This window comes from Canis lupus, chromosome 1 (assembly GCF_048164855.1).
Source record: "Canis lupus baileyi chromosome 1, mCanLup2.hap1, whole genome shotgun sequence".
Taxonomy (NCBI): Eukaryota; Metazoa; Chordata; class Mammalia; order Carnivora; family Canidae; genus Canis; species Canis lupus.
In genome coordinates, this window is record NC_132838.1 from 78,547,430 (window position 1) to 78,570,642 (window position 23,213).

A 23,213-nucleotide genomic window follows, 5' to 3' on the forward strand; every position below is an offset into this window, starting at 1 on the left:
AGTATCTCGCTTGTTCTAAAATACATTTTTAAGATAGCATTCATGTTTTTTTCCCCCTTTGGGGAAGGTGCCAGGCACTGGATTGTCTCAGGTAAGCCTTGCCGACAGAAAAATATCCTTCCAAACACATATGGGACAGGTGGGCTGTCTTTTTAGAGTAGTTTACTCTCCTGGATGTGGGCCCTCTATCTGTTCCTGTGTATGTTGTCTGAGACACGACACTTTTTATTTAATCATCTTCTGAGAGAAGCCATGGCTGTAACTGTTTTGGCTTGGTGGTTCTTCACAAGCTTCCTTGGAGCTAAAGAGATCCTTTTTTGGATGTAGGGGCATGGGGTATTGGGAAGTGGGGACTGCAGAAGTAGGACTCATGAGGCACAGATCTAGGAACAAATTTTCATCTGTCACTGCTGTTAAGGCTGCATGGGAAGGTGGATTCATTTCTGGTGAGGGTGGATTGTCTCAAGATGTGTGGCATTATATGCCCTCAAGAGCCTCTCCTTACCTGGGAAGGGAAAGACTTGAGGTCTTCATTGGAGAAGGAGATTGCCCTCTCCCTTCCCCATTCTTGGGACCACTCCGTCTAATTCCTTGTGAATGTGACTGGGCTGCTGTGGGATCTCAGGAGAAATCCTGAAAAGTTTGCAATCCTCATTCTGGCTGTGAGCCCCATGGCAAGCCACTGTCTCCTCTGTGAAATAGGATCTACGATACCCACCCTTCCTGCCTTGGGTATGTTCTGAGCTGTGGGCAGGGGGAGATCTAGGAGCCCAGCATGGCAGCAGAAGTAGAACGTGAGGCTGCAATGTCCATGTTCCTAGACCTACAGTATTTTCAGTAGTTGTGATCCATCCTGTCTCTACTTAGTACTCTTTCCAATTTGGTAGGTGTTTTGCTTTTTTTTTTTTTTTTAAAAAAAAAGAGCAGCACCGTGGGGCACCTGGGTGGCTCAGTTAATTAAGCATCTGACCCTTGATTTTGGCTCAGGTCATGATCTCAGGGTTGTGAGATTGAGCCCCGTGTAGGGATCCCTGCTGGGCATGGATCCTGCTTACGATTCTCCCTCTCCCACCCTATGCTCTCTCTCTAAAAAACTAAATAAAATAAAATATAAAAATAAAAAGAGGAAGAAGCTTTCGAAATGGCCAATAAAGGGAAGGAGGAACTTGGTTGCCTCTAATAAGGAACAGTGAGCCTTCTTCAAGGATCCTGGAGAACTAGAGCTGGGTAGAGTTGGGAATTCCCTGGGGCAGTTAAGGCTGTTGGACATCCCTGTTGATAGTTATTAGCCTAAATGTGGGGTTTAATCACGTGGGTCTACTTCACAGCTGTGGTGAAGTCCCGTTATTACGCGAGCTGGTTTTTCTTTTTAATCATATATCATAGAACGCTTTCTAGTTTATCTTTCTAAAAACCAACTTGGGTTTGGCAGCAAAGCTCTACTTCCTTCTTGTGCATCCATACATTTGCCTGAGTATGCGTTTGTGGTGACATAAAATCATCACACCTCTGCAAAAGATTTTTGGTGGCTCTGTTCTGGATTCTCGGGGGAACAGGGTGTGCAGGGAGGGATGAGAGGATGGTGCCCCCCACCCGGTAGTTAAATCTCTTCCCCTCTTCTTGGCTTCTCTCATCTTGTAATCCATGCCATGCTTAATTACCCCGTTGCACTTGCTTGTGTATGCATCATTGCACTCCCCTCCAGAAGCCGGACATAGCTCTTATTTCTCTAAGTAATGATAGCAATTGCTGGGAGGGCAGACCTGTTCCTCATCCTTCTCCGAGCACATTTCTTATGGCAGGTGTCTAGTTCCTAATTAAGTGCTAATGAGCATGCCTAGTGGACCATGGCGCTGCTGCCAGCTTCTCCAGTTTTATGTCTTGCTATTGCCAAGCTCTTAAAAGGTGACAGAGCAAGAATTAGTGTCTTTGGGATGACAGGAAGGTGATTTTATGTGTAGAGAAATTGTTATTATGATCTCAAATGGTGAATGAGGAGTTTATAAATACTTTCCAAGAATACTATTAATGCTGGCTGCTCTGACCTTTTTCTCTCCCCCTTTCCACCTGTCCCCTGATGAGCACTGTGCTTCCCTCTGGGAAGTAGAGGAGTTTCAAGACCAGGTGGACTCCTAAAGATTTTTTTTAGAAGATGCTAGGAGTGGTTGCAAACTGTAAACTGACTATAGACACCGATCTCTGGCTTTCAGGTGCAGTTTTCTCTTACTCTCAGGGCGGGAAGCATGTTTAGGATTCAATTAAAGATCAGTGGTCTGGGTAGAAATTACTGAAGATCTGGCATGAAGATTTAATATATGCAGTACACGCGAGGGGGTAATAAATAAACGAGTAATTGAGTCCCAGGGAAGTGAGCACAAATCAGAATCTTAAGAATTTTCTAACATTACACCTTAGAAATTGAGCTTTAATCGTTTTTACTGTCTCATCAAAAACGAGTTTTATGTTGGACAGCTGAAATGTGGCCAGATTTATGGCTCAGGGGCCATTTCTTGGATACTTTTTCATTTACTACAACATGCTCTTAAATATAATATATGAGAACAACGGTACTTTTTAGTGTGAACAGATTTCTGACTTCTGGCATATAAGAGAGAGGGGACAAGGCATTTGGGAGTGGGGACTTGGGTCACTGTGGGGAGAGACCCATACAGCGGGGTTCCCAGTCAAGGCCTCCTGGGTCTCAGTATTTTCCTCTGACACTGAAAGGGTAGATTTGGGGGGCGGGGTGCACAAGAGAAAGGAAGCCATAAACAATCTTAGGCTGTAGTTTCTTCCAGCTGTGGTTTCTTCTAGCTGCCACAGCGTGGCCACCAGAGTTCACCCCCGGGGTGACCAGAGTGCAGCCATGAGAGTCATCATATTGGGATCCCACACCCCTCCCTCCTGGCAGGAGAACCTCGGCAGTTTCGTTAACATCCTGTGCCATGGTTCCTTCTGTGAAAGGTGGATGTCAGGGCCTCCTCCTGGTTCTGTGAGGGCTCAGTGAAGTAAGGACACAGGGGTCCTTGAGGGGGTGGAGCAGGGGTGCCTAAGAGATGCTGGGTCTTTTTTCAGACTTCTGTTAATTTAAGGTAGTATTTTGGTTGCGCCTCATTGTACCATGCTGGTACGTTAGCACAAGAATATTGGGGAGACAGAGTCACCTCATAACTGGTGACCAGCAGAGAGTAGAGTTACTGGTTTATAGGTTACATGTCTACGCCCTCCCCCCTACTTTAACCTTCCTGACATCAGGAGGAGTCTCACATTCGGGGACAGACTGGATTACATCCCTGGAGGTGCTTAGAGGTGGATCTAACATGGGAGGTTCACAGACTGGCCTGGCTCCCTGCCCCCAGCCGCCACAGTGTGGGCAGCCATGCCAGGAGGAGGCAGTGGCCCTAGGTCTCGGGCTAGACTGTGGAAAGATGGGGAGAGACAGCTGTGCAGATGGAAGCTTTTGATGAACTGAAAATGCTAATCACATTTTCCCCCCTTTCCTCCCTTTGTCTCTGTGTCCCCTTCGTGTGCTTGTGGAACTTCTTATTGTGTTTCCTCTGTCCTCTTGGGCACCTTGGGGATACTTCCCCCTGGATGCTACTGCTACTTCCACTTTCCTCTGCTCCTTCCTCTTTTCCCTCCTCGTCTTCCTCTCATCCTCTCATCTGTTCCTCCTCCCCCTTCCTCTTTCATCTCCTCCTCTTCCCTTTCCTCCTCCACCCCTTCCTCTCATCTCTTCCTCCCCCTTATCCCTCCTTTTTCCTCCTCCTCTTCCTCTCTCATCTCTTCCTTCTCCCTCACCTCTTCCTCTTCCTCTTCCTCTCACTCTCATCCCTCCTCCTCCCTTACCTCTTCCTCTCCCCCTTTCTCTCATGTCTTCCCTCACTCTCACTTTCTCTCTCACTTTATTCTCTCCCTCTCTCCCTCTTACCAACATCCTCTCTTCACTTCCTCCTCTTCCTGCCCTCCTCTTCCCCTTCCCCTCCCACCACCATCAACAGCAGCAGCAGTTGCAAGCTCAGCATCTTTCTCATGGCCATGGCCCCCCAGTGCCCCTAACACCTCACCCTTCGGGACTTCAGCCTCCTGGAATCCCACCCCTTGGGGGCAGCGCTGGCCTCCTGGCGCTGTCCAGTGCTCTGAGTGGGCAGTCTCACTTGGCAATAAAAGATGACAAGAAGCACCACGATGCAGAGCACCACAGAGGTGAGAGGCCGGGCAAGCCAGATTAGGACTTGGTCCTAATACTCATACAGTGCTGCAAAGTTGTGTGCACCGCTAAAGCAAGCCCCACCCCATACAGAGAGCAAACAATGAGCTAAGAGGAACTGTCGCAAAGCTTGGCCACTGAAACACAGTTCTCCCTGGAAGTTTCCAGGGTTTAACGTGGGCATCTGTAGATTTCTCGATCTCTTTAGATTGCAGGCATCTTGACATCTTGGCAACTGCCTAGTTAATGCCAGTGGCCTGTACCATATTATGGAAAACTGTTAACTGCTTAATTGGGTAATTTTCAAAGAAAGTAATGTTGTTAAATGGGGCGAAATAAGAAGTTAAATTTGAAAGTGAATGTGTTCAAATGAAAGGTTTGATAATTGCATCTGTTACTACTTAGTTTCATAGGCTTTAATTCTAGTATGCATTAAATATTGGGCAAAATTGCACTTGACTAATTTTTTGAAGAAAAGTAATTTATTCTGTCAAGAAATAAAAAAATAGGCTTTGTGTATGGTTAAACTGTAAATCTTATGTTTACAAAAAATACTGTAATTTTCAGGAAATCACTGTATTAGGAATGTGCAATGACTTATATAAATAAAAGCCATTTTTAAACCTGTTTGGGGCTTGTGTTCTAATTATTCCCCCCTTTTTTTTATTTCTGTTCTTGCCTCTGTGTCTGAACGGGCATGTCTGTGCGTTTCTTGGTAACCTCGGGAGCAGAGAGAGAACCGGGCACAGTAAGTACTCAAACGCCTGCTGCACATAAAACACATTCCCCTTCCTGCAACGTACCCCAAGCTGCCTTTCTTTAAACACAGCCACAGACATGCATATGCTGTCTCTCTCAGTGACCTGGTTTCTTTCTTTCTTTTCTTTTTTTTTTTTTTTAATATGACTATCCACTCCCCCTCCCCCGGCCTTTTTTTTTTTTTTTTTTTTTTATAAAACTTTTGTTAGATAAGAGGGACATGATTTGGAGGCCACGCTGTCTGCTATGATTACTCACTTGGAAATACACTTTGATCTGTACATGCCCCAGGCCTACTTTAAAAATATGTTTATCGTTGCATTCCAACTATAGGTTGCTTGTAGTTTAAAAGAATATTCATGTTTATCTTAAATCAGTTTTACAGGCAAGAGGTCACAATCCATATGTGAAATTGGTTAGTAATGTGTTATTTCTACTAAACCATTCATTATCCTCTACAAATGCATCTTAGTTGCTAGGTTTCCATATCTACTTTTCTTTTCATAATTGCCCTTGGAGGGTGAACTTGAACTTCAGATTTATTTTTGACCAAAGAACTGAGCGTCTGAGTAAGCTCTTAAAAACAGGGAAATTCAGTGAACAGAGGCTCTAGGTTTATGGGGTTCATTTTTCTTACCAGCCTAAATCTCACCCATTTTACATACTGCACGTTCAGTCTGTACATGTATCTGTCAGTAAGCTGTGGGGAGATTGGATCTAAAATGCATCTCTGAAATGTTGTGGAGCAAACAAATGGAGTAAGAAAATGGCCCATTGTCAGCGAGGATAACCTTCAATTTTTGCCTCCTTTCCTCCTTTCCTTTCTTTCTGAACATGGCAGGTTAAATATGAATATGGTAACAAAACTGAGATACTGAACTCTTAAATCATTCTGATTTTTTTTTTTTTTTTTTTTTGAGTTTGGGGGAAGATAGTTAAATCATTTGAGTGTGGAAAGTTCTTTTTCCCTCTTCTGTGTAGAACAGTGGCTGCTTTTAAAATTCTCTTTGAGCCTGAACTTGGTATACTTTATTTTGTTTTGCGTTTTCTTTGTTTTGTTTCTTTTGAGGGAGTGAGATGGTGGTGGGGCCAGAGGGCCAAAGGGAGAGGGAGGGAGAGAATCTATAGCAGGCTCAACACTCAATACAGAGGCTGACATGGGCTCGATCTCACAACCCTGAGATCGTGACCCGAGCCAAAATCAAAAGTCGGTTGGTGTACTTTATATTTCAGGATGCCTTGGGGGCAGTGGATAAGGGTGAAAGGATGGGCTAGCTGTTCTGCAATTCTCATACTGTAAGTTTTCTCTGGACAATGTTGGGAGCAGAAGAAAGAAGGGAGAAAAAGAATGCCAGCTATGGAATAAAATATCCTACTCCCAAAGTACAAACCTAAATAAACTGACTGATGGAGGTGACCTTTATGTTTTTTGCTGACTCAGTGTCACTGTAGATTGTCTTCTTTTATGCCATGTTCATTCAATAGAGTGTTAATTATAAAACCCTAATCCCGAAGAACAGAGATGGTGGGAGATATTGAGAAAGCTCCTGTCCCTCAGACCTATAGTCGGCTGCAAGTTTTAATTTATTGAACTTATTCTAGGTTTGGAACTGTATTTCTAACTTTAGCTTCCTGTTCTCGGTACTGTTTCATCCAAAATCACTGTATTTATTGAGTGCTTACTGTGTGTAAAGCAACACAGGAAATGTAGCTCTGGTCAGGGATAGGTAGGTACACCTATTACAAGCCCTTTCTCAAAGCACTGAGGGAAGGTGACAGAAATATTAGATCTAAGATTATAGAAAGTTCCAGCAAGAGTTCTAGATAGTTGTGGGAGGGGTTCTGTAGTATGGATTTCGCTGAGGCTCTGTGGCAGGAGTGATGAACCAGAACCCAGTAGAGGCGTTCTCCACACCTCTGTGTGTGTCTCAGTGTATCAAATACTAATTTGTATTTTTGGCTGACAAATTTAGCAAGAACTTAATTCACTGGGGAAGTGAGGAGGTAGAGTGGAGGAAGGTGAGGAGTTGTACCCTCCAAGTGCAAAACCATCCTTCACTTTCCATTGTTCTTAGGTCCTCATGTTTTCACAATCTGAACTTTCAAGTCAAAATATGGCAGCTACATTGCAGAAACCCAATCGGTACAAAAACAAAATAAATGGTTACTTAATGCGTTATTTGCATGTCTCTTTTGCATCAAATTTTCCACAAGTTTTAATGATAATTTTAATGGGTATTTTCAGAATAAGTATATATACTGTGTTTCCTGCCTAACTTTTATAGACCTCTCTTGGTGGTGTTGGTATAAAATGGGAAAACTATACTGATTTGTAACCTAAACATTTAATTCGGTCTGTAGAGAGAAACAAAGCTGTTCACTGTCCACATAAGTGGGATTTCGCTACAGTTATATAAAATGAAATAGCTCTTCAAACTTTGTGTAAAATTGAATATGAGATGCAGTGGGTAATGAAATGATGTATGTTCGTAGTACATAAAATATTGTAATACTTCTGTATTTCATAAAGTGGTTTGAATTATGAAGTCGAATTTTACTTGGCAGAGAAAGTTGATTATACTCTTCGTGTTTGGGTTTGTTTTGTTTGTTTTTTCAAACTAATGAGTTGCTACAGGGCAGTGGTTTCCAAACCTTGGTCTCAGGATCTCTACATCTTAAAATTATTGATGACCCCAGACAGTTTTTCTCTATGTGGATTATATATTTTGAAATTTCTCTGGATTAAGAAATTTTTAAAAAAAGTGGCAATAACTAGAACAGGTAAAGAGCTTCTTAATTTGTGCTACCATCAATAACATTATTAATGAAAATGAACTATTTTCCGAAACAAAAAATGGTGGAATGAGTGGCTTTGTGTGGCATGTTTCCAGATCTCTTCAGTGCATGACTGAGTAGAGGATAGACGTAGTCTCATCAGCTTCTGCGTCCTGTCTGTTGCAATATGTTGTTTTGATTGAGATATAGGAAGAAGATGTGTCCCCAAAGAGATTTTTAATGGTCTCTGGGAACCTCACGGGTCCTTGGACCAAATGGAGAACCTCTGTCATAAATAAGACCAAGGAGTTTTGAAGCATTCTACGTTGGTACATAGTGTTATTTTTTTTCCTGTTCTCTTTGTATTGAACAAACATGATGATTAAATATATCAAGCTCAGCAGTCAGGGACTTTTGTCAACCCAGGGGGAATGTGAGTGTGTATGGATTTTCATCTATGAGTCTAAAACTGGTTTGTAGATAGTTTGTGTTTGTTTATTTTTAGTGACAAAATTACATTTGCTAGTTTAAGGTAGAAAGACAAATGAGCCTTACTGTAGCCTATTTTACTATAAAACCCAAGGAAAAAATGAAGGTACTAATGGACACTATTTTTTAACTTTCTTCATTTTGAGAAAGATGAATGATAAAAGTAATAACTTTTAGGAGGGTTTATTTTGCTATTTGGCTGTTGGTTTTAAATTAAGATTTGACTACTGTTTTTTACTAATTTGCAAAACGTGTTTGCTTTTCTTTTTTTAACATAAAGCTACTTTTGTGAGTGCTATAGTTGAGTGAAGAATTATGACATGACCTAGCAAAAAGGACTTTATTTCTTACGTAGTAATAAAAAGTTTGGCTATCTCAATTAATTTAGAGATGAATTGTATTCAATTTTGGCTGAAGTCGGTCTTTAATAAGTCTGCTTGAAAGACCTTGAATCAGAGAATTGACAAGGCATTGTATGGCTTTTAAAGAATATGCTAGAACGTGTGTTTTGATACTCATTCATTTAACACATATTTCATGAGCACTCACTATGTGCCAAGCACTGTAAGGCACTACATGTAGAGATGACCCTTGAACAACACAACATGGGTTTAAACTGTGCCGGTGCACTTATGTATGGATTTTTGTGATAAACAAAGTACAGTATTATATTTTCTCTTCCTTATGATCTTAACATTCTCTTTTCTCTAGCTTACCTTTGAAAATATAGCATATAATATATGTACCAAATACATGTTATATGTTATCAACTGTGTTATTGGTAAGGCTTCTGGTCAATAGTAGGCTATTAGTACTTAAGTTTTGAGGAGTCAAAAATTAGCCATAGACTTTTGAATGAGACGGGGGTGCACCCCTAACCCCCGAGCTGTTCAAGGGTCAGTTGTACTTGCCACCATTTTACAATAATTATCTTTTAATATCACAGCCACATATTTGTTAAATGAAAACCACTGGAATGCCTAACACATGTCAGCACTATCCATGTCAGGACATTTGGAAGAGGGAGATAATGGGGATAGGTGTCAGGGAGAGATTCCAGAGCAGAGGGTCTGTGGACTTAGGCAGGATACATGGGTGGGCATCAGAAGGTCCTTGAACCCCCTCTAAAATTGTGTGCATAGTGTTCTGGGTTGGTGCTCTTTTCTATAATTGTGAGGAGAGATTATAACTTTCATCAAATTCTCAAAAGGGGTTCCTGGCCCAGAAAAGTGTAAGCACTGTTAATGTATTCAGAGGTCATAATGATGCAAAACCATCATCTTAACCAATAAGACACCGTGCTCAAGGAAGCTAGATACCTCTAATCCTACAATTAATTAATGGAGGTAGAGATTTAGATTATGTCTTTCTGAGGGACCATGTTATCACTTCTGTAACTGACTTTGTAGACTTCTCAACTTCATCTTTAGAGCTTATTTTAAAATAGTGATGACAGCCATCACTTTATTTAATGTGAGGTGGTGTCTTTGTGTTTCTTCTGTGGCTGTTCTGCTTAACTAGTTAATTGGTAGGACCAGATCCTAGTAAGGACCACCCATGATTTTTTTCTCAAATCTCACTCAGCACCATAGAATGCAAGGAAAATGTGAGACGTGAGTTTTTCTTCAGAAAATACTTTACTGAAATTTTGGCCTTTTTCTGAAAAAAATTTTTTTTAAAATATCACATCAGCTCCCAGTAGTAGCTCGTTAGGACCATGGCACCATGGAGCCATGGGTGATAAAAAGAACACTGGTTTTGGACAGAGACTTCTGTGGCATTTGGGCACAGACGAAATGTGTGTGACCAGGTGTGTCAGCCTTTTGAACTTTCCCCTAGCGTCATCTATAAATTGGTGATGGAGGCTGCCTTACCGGGTGAGGGGTTTTAGGGACCACAAGCAGAAAGTTCTCAGACATAGCACATCAAGCCTTTAGGGATTGTCCTCCCCATTCTCTCAACCTACAAAGTAGCAAGACAGCAATAAATGCATTATTAGTCATGCTCAATGTAGTTACTGATGGTTTCTTTGCCTGTTTTTAAATGTGTGAGGCAGTTATGGAGATGTGGGCAATTACTGATGTTTCTCAGTGTGGAGGGGGCATGATACTGACCCTAGCCCATTACGAACTTGATTAGGCTCATGATACTCAAGTTCATGAAGGGACGAAATATTTCTGCCTAAATGTTTGTGAATTGATCTCCTGACATTTCAAGGAATTGCGTGGAAGTGAAGGATAAAACTGAGATGAGTCACCTAAAATTTCAATATTTAGGTACAGTGGAAAACACTAAGTTTTCTTAAGCAGTTGTCGCAGCAGATTTCATTTTTGGCAAAATTTAAAACTCTGTGCTTAAAAAAAAAGAGATCTCTGGGAGAACTGCTCACTGCATCCCTGCTGTGAGAAGGGAAGACAGGAAAGTGACAGTGGTTTCTAGATGGTTGGGCGTGGTCTGTCCTTGTACCAGCGGGGGTGTGGTTTACTGTGGATGCCCTAACTCACCCGGTGGCTATCGGGACCTGCGTGGACCTGCGTGTAACTGGAGAAAGGCTCCAGGTTGTATCTCCTGCTCACTCCGAAGAAGAGACATTGGGCATCTTTACTCTAAAAAACCAGAAAGTCAGATAGACAATATTTCCTCCTTCCTAAACATTTTTCAGATTTGTTTGTGCTCCGTAACTAGAAAACAACGTCCACCATTTAGAGCAGGGTTGTTTTTTTGTTTTGTTTTTGTTTTGTTTTTTTAAGATTTTATTTATTCTACAGAGAGTAAGAGAGAGAGCAGGGGGAGGAGCCAAGGGAGAGGGAGAAGCATATTCCTCAGTGAATGTGGAGCTCAATGTGGGGCTTGATCTCAGGGCCCTGAGATCATGATCTGAGCTAAAACCAAGAGTCGGACATTTTATCAACTGAGCCACCCCAGCGTCCCGAAAGCAGGTTTTTAAAAATTTTATTTTCCTTTTGGCCCCATGATCATTTTTATCATTCCCTCTGAAACGCAGTAAACAAGAAATGAGGTCTGTCTTTCAGATGAGGAGAGGTAGATGTGAGTACCATGAGACATCCAGGTTACCTTGCAGGCAAGTCCTGACCTGGAGCTTTCCGGTTTCTTGTATTAGAAAGTATCTCATCAGGGATTGGAGAACGAAGAGGGACCATGACAGCTAAATAGCTCTATGAAAATGGCTCTTGAAAACTGTGAAATACAGATTTGATTTTTGCTGTCACCAAGGTCCTGATTAGGGGAATGAAGTTGTCATGAGGGCATTTAAAAGTTATATTGAAATAATATTTATTGTCAGCTCTAAAGTGTGTGTGTGTGTGTGTGTGTGTGTGTGTGTGTGTGTGCTATTTTCCTTAACCTAGAGTAGGTGGAATGTCCTAGGAACATTTTTGTTTGTCAACTGGGAGCTTAACAGGTGACACCAGGGTTATCTATCTCGTGCTCGAGTGCCTCTTCCAGCCCATGTATTTACTGGGTCTGTACCTTCTGCATGGCCACCTTCCTTCCTGAGCGGTGTCTGGACTAAACCACTCAGCTGCAATCTGACAGTGCTGAGTTCCTAGATTGAGGTACGAGAACTCACGGGTTCTTTCCCATATTTTGCATTCAAACTGTATGAAAAATCATTGTGTACCCTTCAGACCTGCTTCACAGCCAGGGCTCCTGAGATGTGATGCAGTTGCCAAGTGGACGCATTTCCACCCATCTTTACTTTCGTACACTTCTCACAGTCGATGCATGGGGATCCCTTTGGTTTTAGGGGTTAAAAATGCATTTGTTGAAATGTCAGGCAGAATCTGTGAATGACCCATCGGACTGCAGCAAAGAGTACAGCGCAGGGTGATGGCTTAATTGGTACCAGGTGTAGATGGAGAAGGCACACAGATGTTATGGGGGTGCGTCACTACCTAATTGTTTTAATGTTCACCGAGAAGTTAATTGTCAGTGTAGAGTGTGCTAGCAAATTAGGTTCCCACTGCCTTAGTGTAACTGAGGATAAATGAGGTGTCATGAGTTTCCAATCTGTACCTCTGACACAAACACTTTTCCTGCGGGAGGAGAAAGTTCCCAAGGGGAATCAGCATGGCAGCTAAAGAAATCCATTTGAATAATGTGCATTATTTTCACATTAGGGAAACCTGTCTAGCTTTTGCTGTCTCCATGAGTGGGGTTTCCTTTCAGATTTGCTGCTGGTGGCTTCAGGGTTTAGACACAGTTGGCAGAAGAGTTGCTTTGAGGTCTCAGAATCAATGAAAGCTACATGAAGGCTCTGTAATGAGTGTTGTGGTAACACTGACAGTGTAACATTCCATTAAACTTGCTCTCTTTCATATTTTCTGGAGTTTACCTTCCAGAATACCTCCGTTTACATGAACAGCCATTACTGTTAAATTGCTAAAAAAAAGTGAAAGTCTTGGAGCAAGGGCATTAAGACGGGGTTTTATCCATATTGAAGTATCTGAGTCTCACTGCCTCAGTCTTGAGTGGGTGTTCAGAGCATGAACTAGAAACATCATTATCCAGATGGTGAGAATAAAGGTAATATGAAGTCCAGATCGTCATGATTTCATTTGATTCAACGAATCTTCTCTGAAGTTCAACAGGCTCTTAACGCTTACGATCGGACATTCTTATATGAAGGTATGGTTTAATTATTGCGTTTGGATGTTTATTTTGGCATTAAGAGAATGACCGTGCGTCTCTACCCACGAGGTTCAAACCCTCTGCCAGGTCTCTAGTTACCTTGTACCCAGAAAACTGCAGCAGAGGATAGTGCTGGTATGTGTTTTTATAAAACATGGTTCACCCATTTAGAATACTGTGATCTGGATTTGGCAGCTCGAGGTAGTGGACACCAGTCGTAATAGGAGAAGATCTGCTACTCTCTTTTCTTTGAATAACTCTTTCAGTCTTGGAACTTGCCTTAACCATCACGCCACTGTGAGTGGGAGAAAATATGACCCTCAGGAAGTATATGTTAATCGTAGCCAACAGTTTGCTTCTTGTCAGTGAGGGTGCACACTGAGATTTTATGTTCTCCAGATTTGGGGCACCTGGGTGGCTCAGTCTGTTAAGCATTTGCCTTTGGCTCGGATCATGATCCTGGGGTCCTGAGATCAAGCCCCACATTGGGCTCCCTACTCTGTGGGGAGTCTGCTTCTCCCTCTTCCTCTGTTCTTTTTCTCTCTCATATAAATAAAATCTTTTTTAAAAGTAAGTTCTCCAGGTTTTTTTGAAGAGAGAGTGTTCCCTTGGGGTACATGTTTTCTGTCCTTGTGCCTCATCTATTCATTTCATGTGTAGTTAACCTACAAATGGAGAGACAGTCATACCAGTGAGGCTAACAGGTCTTATGGACCCTCTTTCTGACTCTGGTATTCAGCGTTCCACAGGGATCCTTTTTCTCCAGAGACTTGTCAGATATACCTCTCCCTTTATCATTTTACTTGGCTCTGTTCCCCTAAGTGTGCAACACATAAGGTATGGAAAACCATTATGGTTGTAGAATTTTCGTTTGTTTTGAAGTCAATGTGTTTTCAGACCTTGATTTGCTCAGAGTTGTAATCTCCCCTGAGGGCGGTATAAATGTCCAATTTTGAGCTCTTGTGGAAGACACAAAGTAAATAAAATGATTTTGTTTAGTTAAAACAATTTTAAAACAAAGGGAGACTTACATACACAGTCTCAAAAATCCCAGACCTCGGGACATTTGTAATAGAAATCTGCCCAGTAATTATCGTTTTTGAAAAATTCTGGCAGACACTAAAATTTCACCAGCTGCAAGGTGAATAAAACATTGAGTTTCTTGGCTAGAATTAGAGTGTATCAGTCAGTGTGGTAACATGAGATCTCATGCTGATCAAAAAAAAACCCCTCTGATTCACAATTAAATATTTATTTGGCAGATTAAATGTTTGAAAATGAACTTTATTTGATGAATGCTGTTTGGTAGATTAAAATCTTTCAAAATACGGACTCTGGGAGAAGTCTGGTGGCAGCTATGTCTGCAGAACAGCCATCGGCCATGACTGCCATCACGTGGACTGGTGCCGTGGGTCTCTGGATGACTTGTTCCTCACTACTGAGGCCTGTTCTGCTGTGCATCTTGGATTATAAATGGCAGGCTTCAGGAATGGAAAGGCAGGCATTTGGGACTTTTCAGGTCATTTTAATGTAGAATGTAATTTCTTTGTTCTAGGTTTATGGTCTTTGTTTGGTGTCATAAAACCAAGGGTATGTGTGTCTTCGTTTGGTGTCATAAAACCAAGTGTGTGTGTGTGTGTGTGTGTGTGTGTGTGTGTGTGTGTGTGAGAGAGAGAGAGAGAGAGAGAGAGAGAGACTGTGGTTTTTGGGGAGCTTGGAAGGCAGTCAGAGAAAAAGCCTGCAGCATGCATTAGGCATTATTATGTCCAATGAGAATGTTAAATGGTTAAAGAGCCAGTGTGACTTTTAAGTGATAAATATGTGGGGGGCCAGTATTTTATGTTTATAAATTGAGTTTAAGAATCGCTCCTCTGGGAGTAGAGATGCCTTGACTTAATGTGAAGAGCTTGGTGACTTTAGGTAAATCGCCTCCCCTCTCTGGGCAGCCTCCAGATAAAAGGAGGGGAGTGAAGAGGATGAACAGGGAAGTCTTTTAGGGCTGCTTTGGCCTCTTCAGACGTGTGACCCTAATTACCTTCTGTGTTTCTGATGTACAAGTTAAAAAAAAAAAAAATACTTGAAGCAACCCCAGTTTCATTCTTGTGCAAATGGCTTCCTCCATTTAGGAAGATGTTGATTAAATGTAACATTCAATGTGAAGCTATCTTATTCTAGTCCAGATCTAACAAATCAAGATAGAATCCAGATAAATTCTGAAAGATCCAAATGATAATCAGTACCCAGGTATAATCTCTTTATTCTTAAAATGCATATAAAATGGCTCATAATGGCCATCAGTATGACTGATGGGTCATGGGGAACACAAACTGGTGTGTGAGGGAAAACACAGAACATGAGGGAAAAACAAACTTCTGGTATCATGAGATATCCAGTAATAATACCTGTGAAGTCACTTTTGGGTTTCTGGGGAGTGCATGAGAGAATCATAAAGATTAGGGTCACCTAGGCAGTAGTTAACCAAAGCAGCTGTTATTGCCAACAGTGAAGTTCATTAGGCTGGAACTATTTGCTTAAATCAGGAACAACAATGAAAGCAGCGTCAGGGCTGGAAGATGTTGGGGACATTCCACGAAGACTGGGTTCATGGGAACAAGGGTAAAAGGAAGTGGTCCACTTTTGGCAGTGCTATCCCATGCACCAGCTACCCCTGGCTCCTGACTGTCGCTCCTCTGTGCCTTCCCTGCCTGCAGTCTTTGCTGCCTTGTTTTGAATCCATTTTACTGCATCAAAGGTATGATGAGACTTGTGTTTTGTAACTTGTCTGAGTCTGCCATTTTGAATGAAGCCAATTTTCACATAAGTAGCAGTGCTAATTACTAGCCCTATCCGAATTTATAGGAACTTCCAGAGCTTTTCAAAACCTATTCAGATGATAGGCCTCATTTAAGCCGTTCAAGCGAGAATTACAGCCGTAACTTCTAACATGCAGAAGCAGAGGCCTCAAAGCTTGTCAGACTTACAGGTCCAACTATAGAAATGTTACTGTTTCTAACAGAAATTGCATTGTTGCTAACAGAAGCTTAGTTTACCTTTATGTTTACAGTACCACTTGACATAATAAATAAATAAATAAATAAATAAATAAATAAATAAATAAATAAATAAATAAATAAATAAAATCGTTAAAAAGCTGTCTTTGAATAACTGAGTGGTTTGGATGCCGGGTGCTGGTTACAGCAGGAAGGCTCTGAAGGTGACCCTGCAGAGAGATCCTTAACTTTAGAGTTGCCAATGGACACCAAGGCTGTGCCACATTCTTCTGGGCACTGGTTTAAATGTAAAGTTGAGTGTTCTCTGGTGCTGCCCTCAGCGCATCTGATCAGTCTGGACAAGGAGATTTTGAATGCTGATAAAATCTAGGACCCAGGCAGGTGTATTTGGACACTGTTTACAGACGAGCACAAGCTGCTATTCCACTCTGTGACTGACCTTTTTGGAGTGCACATTAGCACTTTGAGGAGTTTTGTGAAGTCTCCTGTGTCCTATCAGCCAGTGGGTCTGGGTCGGAGGGGTTAGTTTTTAGCAGACATTTACCACGGTAATTAGTAGAGGGATCCAGCCAGCTCACCTTTCAGCCCCACACACTGTGCTAAAGACATTACTCTAAGCCACCCCGTATTGAATTGCATGAGTCCCTCCCTCTGCTTTTATGTAAACCTCCTGCATTTGTGTAGCTTGAATGGTCATGAATCAAAGCTCAGCTCACTTCAGTGTCAGCCCCTGCAGTGGGCAAAGAGGCTGATTCAGATTGCCTCCTGGCTCCCAGTTTTGGTTTCTTCCTGTGTGTAGTTGAGCTGGGAATGCTCCCATGGTGGGGTCCACAGTTTCCATGAGGGAGCTCTGACACCTAGCCACCTGGCTGATTACCTTGGGCTGGTTAAGAGCAAAGATACTCCTTCCCCCTACCCTTTTCCCCCACTGGCTTTTAAATTTTTGCTTCCTGTATATGCCATTGCATTAGAGGTGGTCTAACTTAAAAGTTTCCCCCAGCCCCTTCTCTTTTAAATTGTGGCAGAGAAAGGTAACAATTGTCTGTTGACCCTGGACATCACCCTGGTAGTTTTCCAACATCTTCAAGAAATTGAAGTTATCTGCTTTGTGTGGGAGATTTTTGCATGGCTCCTTCAGCATCCTTCAAGGCACTAACACATCACTGAACAAATTGCCCCCTTGCATATGCTAATCTTGTACTTAAAAGGACTCATTGTAACATGTTCTGATGCCTTAGCCTGAGGGGAGATGGGAATTGAAGGGATGTCAGATCATGTGACCCCCCCCCCCAAATATCTAAAAATGCCTGTTTTCTTTGGGTCAACAGTTCTTACTTAGCACATGGGAATGAAAGTATCATGTGTGGCTGGTAGAAAAGATTAGTGCTTGTTTCTGCTTTTGTGCAGCGGAGCTGGCCTTGCTGTTGAAGATTCACTGGCTGAAATACTCGCTTTGGGTCTTAAATTTCAGTGCTGTTGGTGAGGAACACCAAATCTTATTTTCAACAGTAAATTAAAAGAATTCAAAGGAGTTCCTTCATTGTTGCTGTGGAAAATGTGATTTGCCTTTTAGGAAGCCCTGCTGTTAATCCCACCTGCTCTCTGTGTGTCTTTTTCGAGGGGCACACATTGACTGTTAGTCACAGAGTGCATCTGATAGAATAATCTCAGGTTCTGCTCACGGGCCATGTATATTCCTGACCAGGAAATCACAATAGGAGAGAATAAAAACACATCCACATGTAAACAGCAAGCTCCCGATTCTCTAACAGAAAAAAGGATGCAAGAGCATTTAAAGTGAGTAGGGCCTGAAGGATCCACCAGGCTCTGGATGGTTTAATTGCATAGACAGGGTCTCCCTTTTAAGTGCTTGAACCTCTATAAATGTTTGCCATCAAAGTCCTCAGCCGAGATGAATTACATGGAATGAAAGGCTGTGTAGGTATCACCTTTCTAAAACCGCGGTCACATCCAGTTTGGGTTTTTATGTGTACAAAGAGACCTGGCAAGGAATCTTTGATTAATTTTTTTTTTCTTGCAGAGTAATTCTCTCTTGGTCCCAGACAGTCTAAGGGGCACAGATAAACGCAGAAATGGGCCTGAATTTCCCAATGACATCAAAAAAAGAAAGGTGGATGATAAGGACTCCAGCCACTATGTAAGTAAATAAAGAACTTGAAACAGTATTTGTTTGCTTACTCACCTTCTAAGGGAGCCTACAAGCTCTAAGATCTTAGTGATAATCCCACACCCTTTAAAGTAAGACTGTAAAGAGGATAGATTCTTAAAAGGGTACTGTTTTCCTCTAGAGCTATAAACTATGTTCCGCCAGACTCACTGGTACATTTTAGGCTTTCTGTCTAAGTTCCTCACAAGAGGGGATACTAGTGTTCGGGGCCTGTTTCGTGGACATACAGCCAATGCATTTGCACAGGGTCTGCTCTTAAAGAGTCTTTGCCCTTGGTTTAATGCTCTGCTTTCACCATCTTCAAATCCTGCATTTTCATCTGTCCTGGGCCCTGCAATTTTGGTAGCCTGTCCTGCTAAAATAATCAGGGTAAAAACAATTAGTGTCACAAAAATACTTCTTTGGATGCTATTCTGTTGACTTCTTCAGACTCATATTCAATCTTGAAGTAGAGTTCGTCCTCTTGAACAGCTAGCACTTTGGTCATGTTAAGTCCATGATAACAATGGAAAAAACCTTGGAGAGTCAGACCCGGCAGATTGAGAACGCGTGACTGTGGAGGAAGGGCTCTTGACTCATATCTAGCTGGAACCACATTTCTTGAGGAGAGCAAACCAAGCCAAATGGCAATTGGCTCAAGTCTGAGGGTCATAAACATTGCAGCTGGTAGATGACTTGGGGGTTTTCTTGTGTATCTCTGAGTGTGTCTATTCCAAGATGGACACATTCTCAGGAATGCTATGAGAGTAGAATGCTGGACTAGTCCACTTCCCATTGCTTATAGAAGATGTGTCCATCTCTGGTGGAGATGGGGCTAGATGGGGGTTTACATATTGGGCCTCTCTGCCTCCTGCTGGCTGGTTCAGGCCAATAGCTAACAGTGGGAAGTAGTTTCTGAGCAACAGCTTGTTAATGTTGGGTACTCTGTGGTTTTTACATGGATTGTTTCATCTGACTCTTAAAATGACTCAGGGAGTTCAGTACCATCACCTCTATTTTAGATAAAGGAATTGAAGCACAGAACTTAGAAGTGATTTGCCCAAGGTCAGAGTTAGTGGTGGAGCCTGGGGGCAGTCTAACTCAGAATCCATGCTCTTCATCACTGTGGCTAGGATCCCCATACTGAGGGCCTAGGAGTGGATATTTTGCCAGAGGCCCTTATATTGGTCCATCCTTTGCACTATGATAACATTACAAGAACTTTGAGTGTAGGTTATCCCCATCCCAGTCCAAACTTTTTTTGTGGCACACGTTTGCCCCTCACCTTTGCCTACAGCCAGTGTCCTAGCAGGTACTTTTATATATGGCATCAACTGTTAATAAGCTATTCAGAAGGTCCATGACATGTAGAAATTTGGAAGTTGCCAGTAATATAATTTTGAGTTGTTGTGCATGAGGCCCAGGTAGATATTTAGTAGTAAGTGATCTAGAATCCATAGCTCTACATTATTGTTTTATAACCTGCTCATATAAAGTATGTCCAAATGTATAGGTAGTTGAGGGTGATGTATTGACCAGTGTACACTGTATTGTGAAGGTTCACATTTGCAGGATTTGAAACACAGCTAAGATTGAAATTATAGGCTACTTAAGGACTCAATTTCATAGTCCCATTATAATAAATGAGTTCTTTGCTACTTTTTGCCAATTTGTACAGTATGTGAAATATTTTTGTAAGTTTTTTTCTAAAAGGGAAAACATTTTGTTTATTTTTTTTTACCACCATCTTTGGGTTCTTTTTTTTTTTTTTTAAGATTTTATTTATTTCTTGAGAGAGAGACAGAGATAGCAAGACAACACAAGTGGGGAGAAGAGGGAGAAGCAGGCTCTGCACTGGGCAGGGAGCCCAACACAGAGCTGGATCCCAGGACCCTGGGATCATGACCTGAGCAGAAGGCAGATGCTTAACCAGCTGAGCCACCGAGGCATCCCCATTTTTGTGTTCTTAACACCTGAAAATATTTGTACTTTTCTGTGGTCTTTACTAACAGAAAAAGCAAATTTTCTTTAGTTTTATTTTTTTTCTTAGATGAAAATAGTTCTTTCAAGAAACTGAGTTACTCAGTCTTCCTCATCGGTTATAATTTTATGTGTTCTAGTGAATTGCATGGTTCCTTAACAACAATGATCAAAATAAATCTAGTAACATACTGTTGAAGAAAGTAAATTGGGTCTTCCACATGTAAAACCCTAGATACAGTTAGAAAAAAAAAACATGTAAAAGATATGAATTTAAAGTTGAGTGTAACTTTCTCACTAGAGTTGAAGGCCCCACCAAAAGCCAACATGGCTAGTTGCACTTGTACTTATTATTACAAATTTTCAAACATTCATGTATTTGTAATTGATAGTGACATCAGTAAAAGGATTGTTTGGGTTAAAAATTAATGACCTACTCCTTTTTGAGAGTTATGTCCCATTATGAGATCCTACTTCTTTCATAAACTCATTGTATTATTCTGTACTAAAGGACAGGAGGTCTTTTGGCTAAGAAAGACTTTTTCAGTCTTGCCCTTAGGTTGATTGATTTAGTGATCACATAATTAAATTGAATAGCTTTGGGGCACCTGGGTGGCTCAGTGGGTTAAGCGTCTGCCTTTAGCTCAAGTGATGATCCCAAGGTCCTGGGATTAAGTCCCATGTTAGGCTCCTTGCTCAACGGGAGAGCCTGCTTCTCCCACCCCCCTGCTTGTGCTCTCTATCTCTCTCTCAAATAAATAAATAAAATCTTTAAAAAATAATCAATTTAATAGCTTTTCTGAAGCTTTCTCAAACTTAGTACAACCTTGGAGTTTCCTTGATTAGCAAATTTTACAGTTTTATGGAGAATCAAAGCCCTACTGCAAGGTATTAGTGCCCTCCAGACTTTGCCATCCTCTCTTCCTTCCATCTCTCCAAAAATATTCCATGCTGATTGCTAAAGAGGTTTATTCTTAACATGAGGTTAGATCTTGGTATGTTATCCCAGCCAAGTAGATAGCTTCATTGTTTATAGGTTTTTTGCTTTTTTTTCTTAAGTAGTTAGCAACCTCATGGGAACATGGTTGAAGTTTGTCCTTATAATTACAAATTGTCTGTGAACACAAGATTTGTTGGCTATCTTCAGGATAATATACCTAAAGCAATGACATGAAATTATGTTCTTAATTTGACATCCCATGGGAAAAGAGCCCTGATGGAAGGACATGCATGGATTTCAGATTATAAGAGAGATTCAGCTGTTGCAAACATTTATTGAGCTCTTACTATGCACCCCATGTTTGCAACTTGCCCTCACCAGTATGATCTATAGCAGGCATGCCACTGCAATAATTTCTGCTTGGGGCTTTGGGTAGACCACATCAGATGACAGGGGAAGGAAATATTAGTGACTCTGCCTCGCAGTCTGGAAGGGAACCTATAGGCATGTCCTGGGCCATTTTTCAGTCTGTCTGCTACCAAGAACTATAGAAATTTAACTGGGCCTCTAACCCTTTAATAAATGGCATTACAATTTCTTTTTCCAGGACAGCGATGGTGACAAAAGCGATGACAACTTAGTTGTGGATGTGTCTAATGAGGTAGCCACTCATTTTCTCAAACTTTATTTTCAGAGTGACTTATGAGAAACAGAAAGTAGAGCCATGGTATTTTAGTTTCTCACAACTTTACACCTTAGAAACTTCATGGTGGTTCACAGATGGAGCAATAGTGATCTGACACGAACTTTTGTTAAAAAAATCTGTTTTCCCAGTCATTTAGGATTCGTAAGTTGGGTGCTTAGTGCCCCTTTCATTCCTGTGCCCTGGGAAAAAGGCTTGGTGCCTTTTTCATTCCTGAGAAAAGTATCTGAACATGAGGAAGGGTAGAATTGTTCTTGGATGTTTTCTCCCTCTGTGCTGTCTTCATGGATGTGTTTGCAAATGCCATCCTGTTAATTCCGTTAATTATAACAACATTGCTAGTCAGGGTGCACACTCCCAAGTGCTCCAGATCTAAAGGACTTAAAGGGTCCTCCTTTAATATAGAGAATTAGTGTGGAAATAGAATCTGTGAAGCGCAAGGTCCATCCATTATAAGTGAAATCACACAAGCTTTGCTTATGCTTGTTGAGGACCCTTCTTCTCCACGAGCAAGCCCTGCCCATTCACCCAGGGAAAACGGGATCGACAAAAACCGCCTGCTGAAGAAAGATGCTTCCAGCAGCCCGGCGTCCACAGCCTCTTCAGGAAGCTCCACTTCTTTGAAATCCAAAGAAATGAGCTTGGTAGGTCCCATGAGCTGTCCTCTGCCTGTTTAGCAGTTTATTTTCCTTTGTGGTTCAGAGGACCCTTAGTACCTTATTTTCAACTGACCCATTGTGTTGGGGCATGTTGGCATTGGGTTGGGGGTCAGAATGGGAATGTACTCAAGTGGTCACGCCCCAAGAGGCCTGAAACTGATTCAGGGAGGGCAGAGCCTCCTTGTCTGTTCCTACTTTCAACCATTCAACAAATAACGTGGAGCATGTCATCTCTTAACCCACAAAAGCTGAGACATAACAGCTCTACGTGTGATGCTTATACAGTCTTCCTGGACATTATCCCTGTCACCTATGGGGAAGAAAGTCTGAGGAGCCTGCCAAGTTTATACAGCCCATCAGATCCAAGGCCAGAGGGAGCTAGGGTCTCTCTCCCTATCCCATGCATGCTCTTGGCTTCTCCACAGTGTTCCTCAGACTGGGATTTAAAGGAATGGATGAGATGCAGAGGATGATGCCCCATGACCCTGTTACTGCCACACCCCTGATGGCCTCTGCGCTAGAGGTCAACATCTGTCATGTAGGCAAATGGGCAGTGGTGCTTAACACCTCACACAGCTCTCAAAGGGACAGGACTCCTCGGGCTTTTGCCTTTGAGATGCTGGTTTGTTTCTCATCAAATCCATGGCCCTGCTGCCTCTCACTAATAGTCTCAATCCTACTGCCACTGACAGGCAAGATTAGAAGAGGGATCCTCCCTCTGACATTCTCAGTGACCCAGCCATTTGTTTCTGAAGTGCCTGGGGATTTTTCTCTGGGTGGTCATCGTTCTGACTTGGCCCACATCCAAAGTCCACATGCCTGATGGAAAAATACTTTTTAAAATAAAATCTGCGGAGGAAGAAGTGTGAT

At 41.9% G+C, this 23,213-nt stretch overlaps 1 protein-coding gene across 5 annotated transcripts in view; it reads left to right on the forward strand.

Annotated features, from left to right (window-relative positions):
• Positions 1 to 23,213, forward strand: part of TLE1 (TLE family member 1, transcriptional corepressor) — an 85,880-nt gene that overhangs the window by 37,126 nt on the left and 25,541 nt on the right. For 2 of the 5 annotated variants that reach the window (XM_072837219.1, XM_072837235.1), the window contains exons 7-11: positions 4,002 to 4,206; positions 4,942 to 4,958; positions 17,936 to 18,052; positions 21,589 to 21,642; positions 22,176 to 22,328. In XM_072837219.1, the coding sequence (XP_072693320.1) occupies positions 4,002 to 4,206; positions 4,942 to 4,958; positions 17,936 to 18,052; positions 21,589 to 21,642; positions 22,176 to 22,328 (546 nt within the window). The remainder of the gene's footprint in view (positions 1 to 4,001; positions 4,207 to 4,941; positions 4,959 to 17,935; positions 18,053 to 21,588; positions 21,643 to 22,175; positions 22,329 to 23,213) is intronic. The other 3 variants (XM_072837227.1, XM_072837245.1, XM_072837258.1) reach the window with 2 other exon arrangements.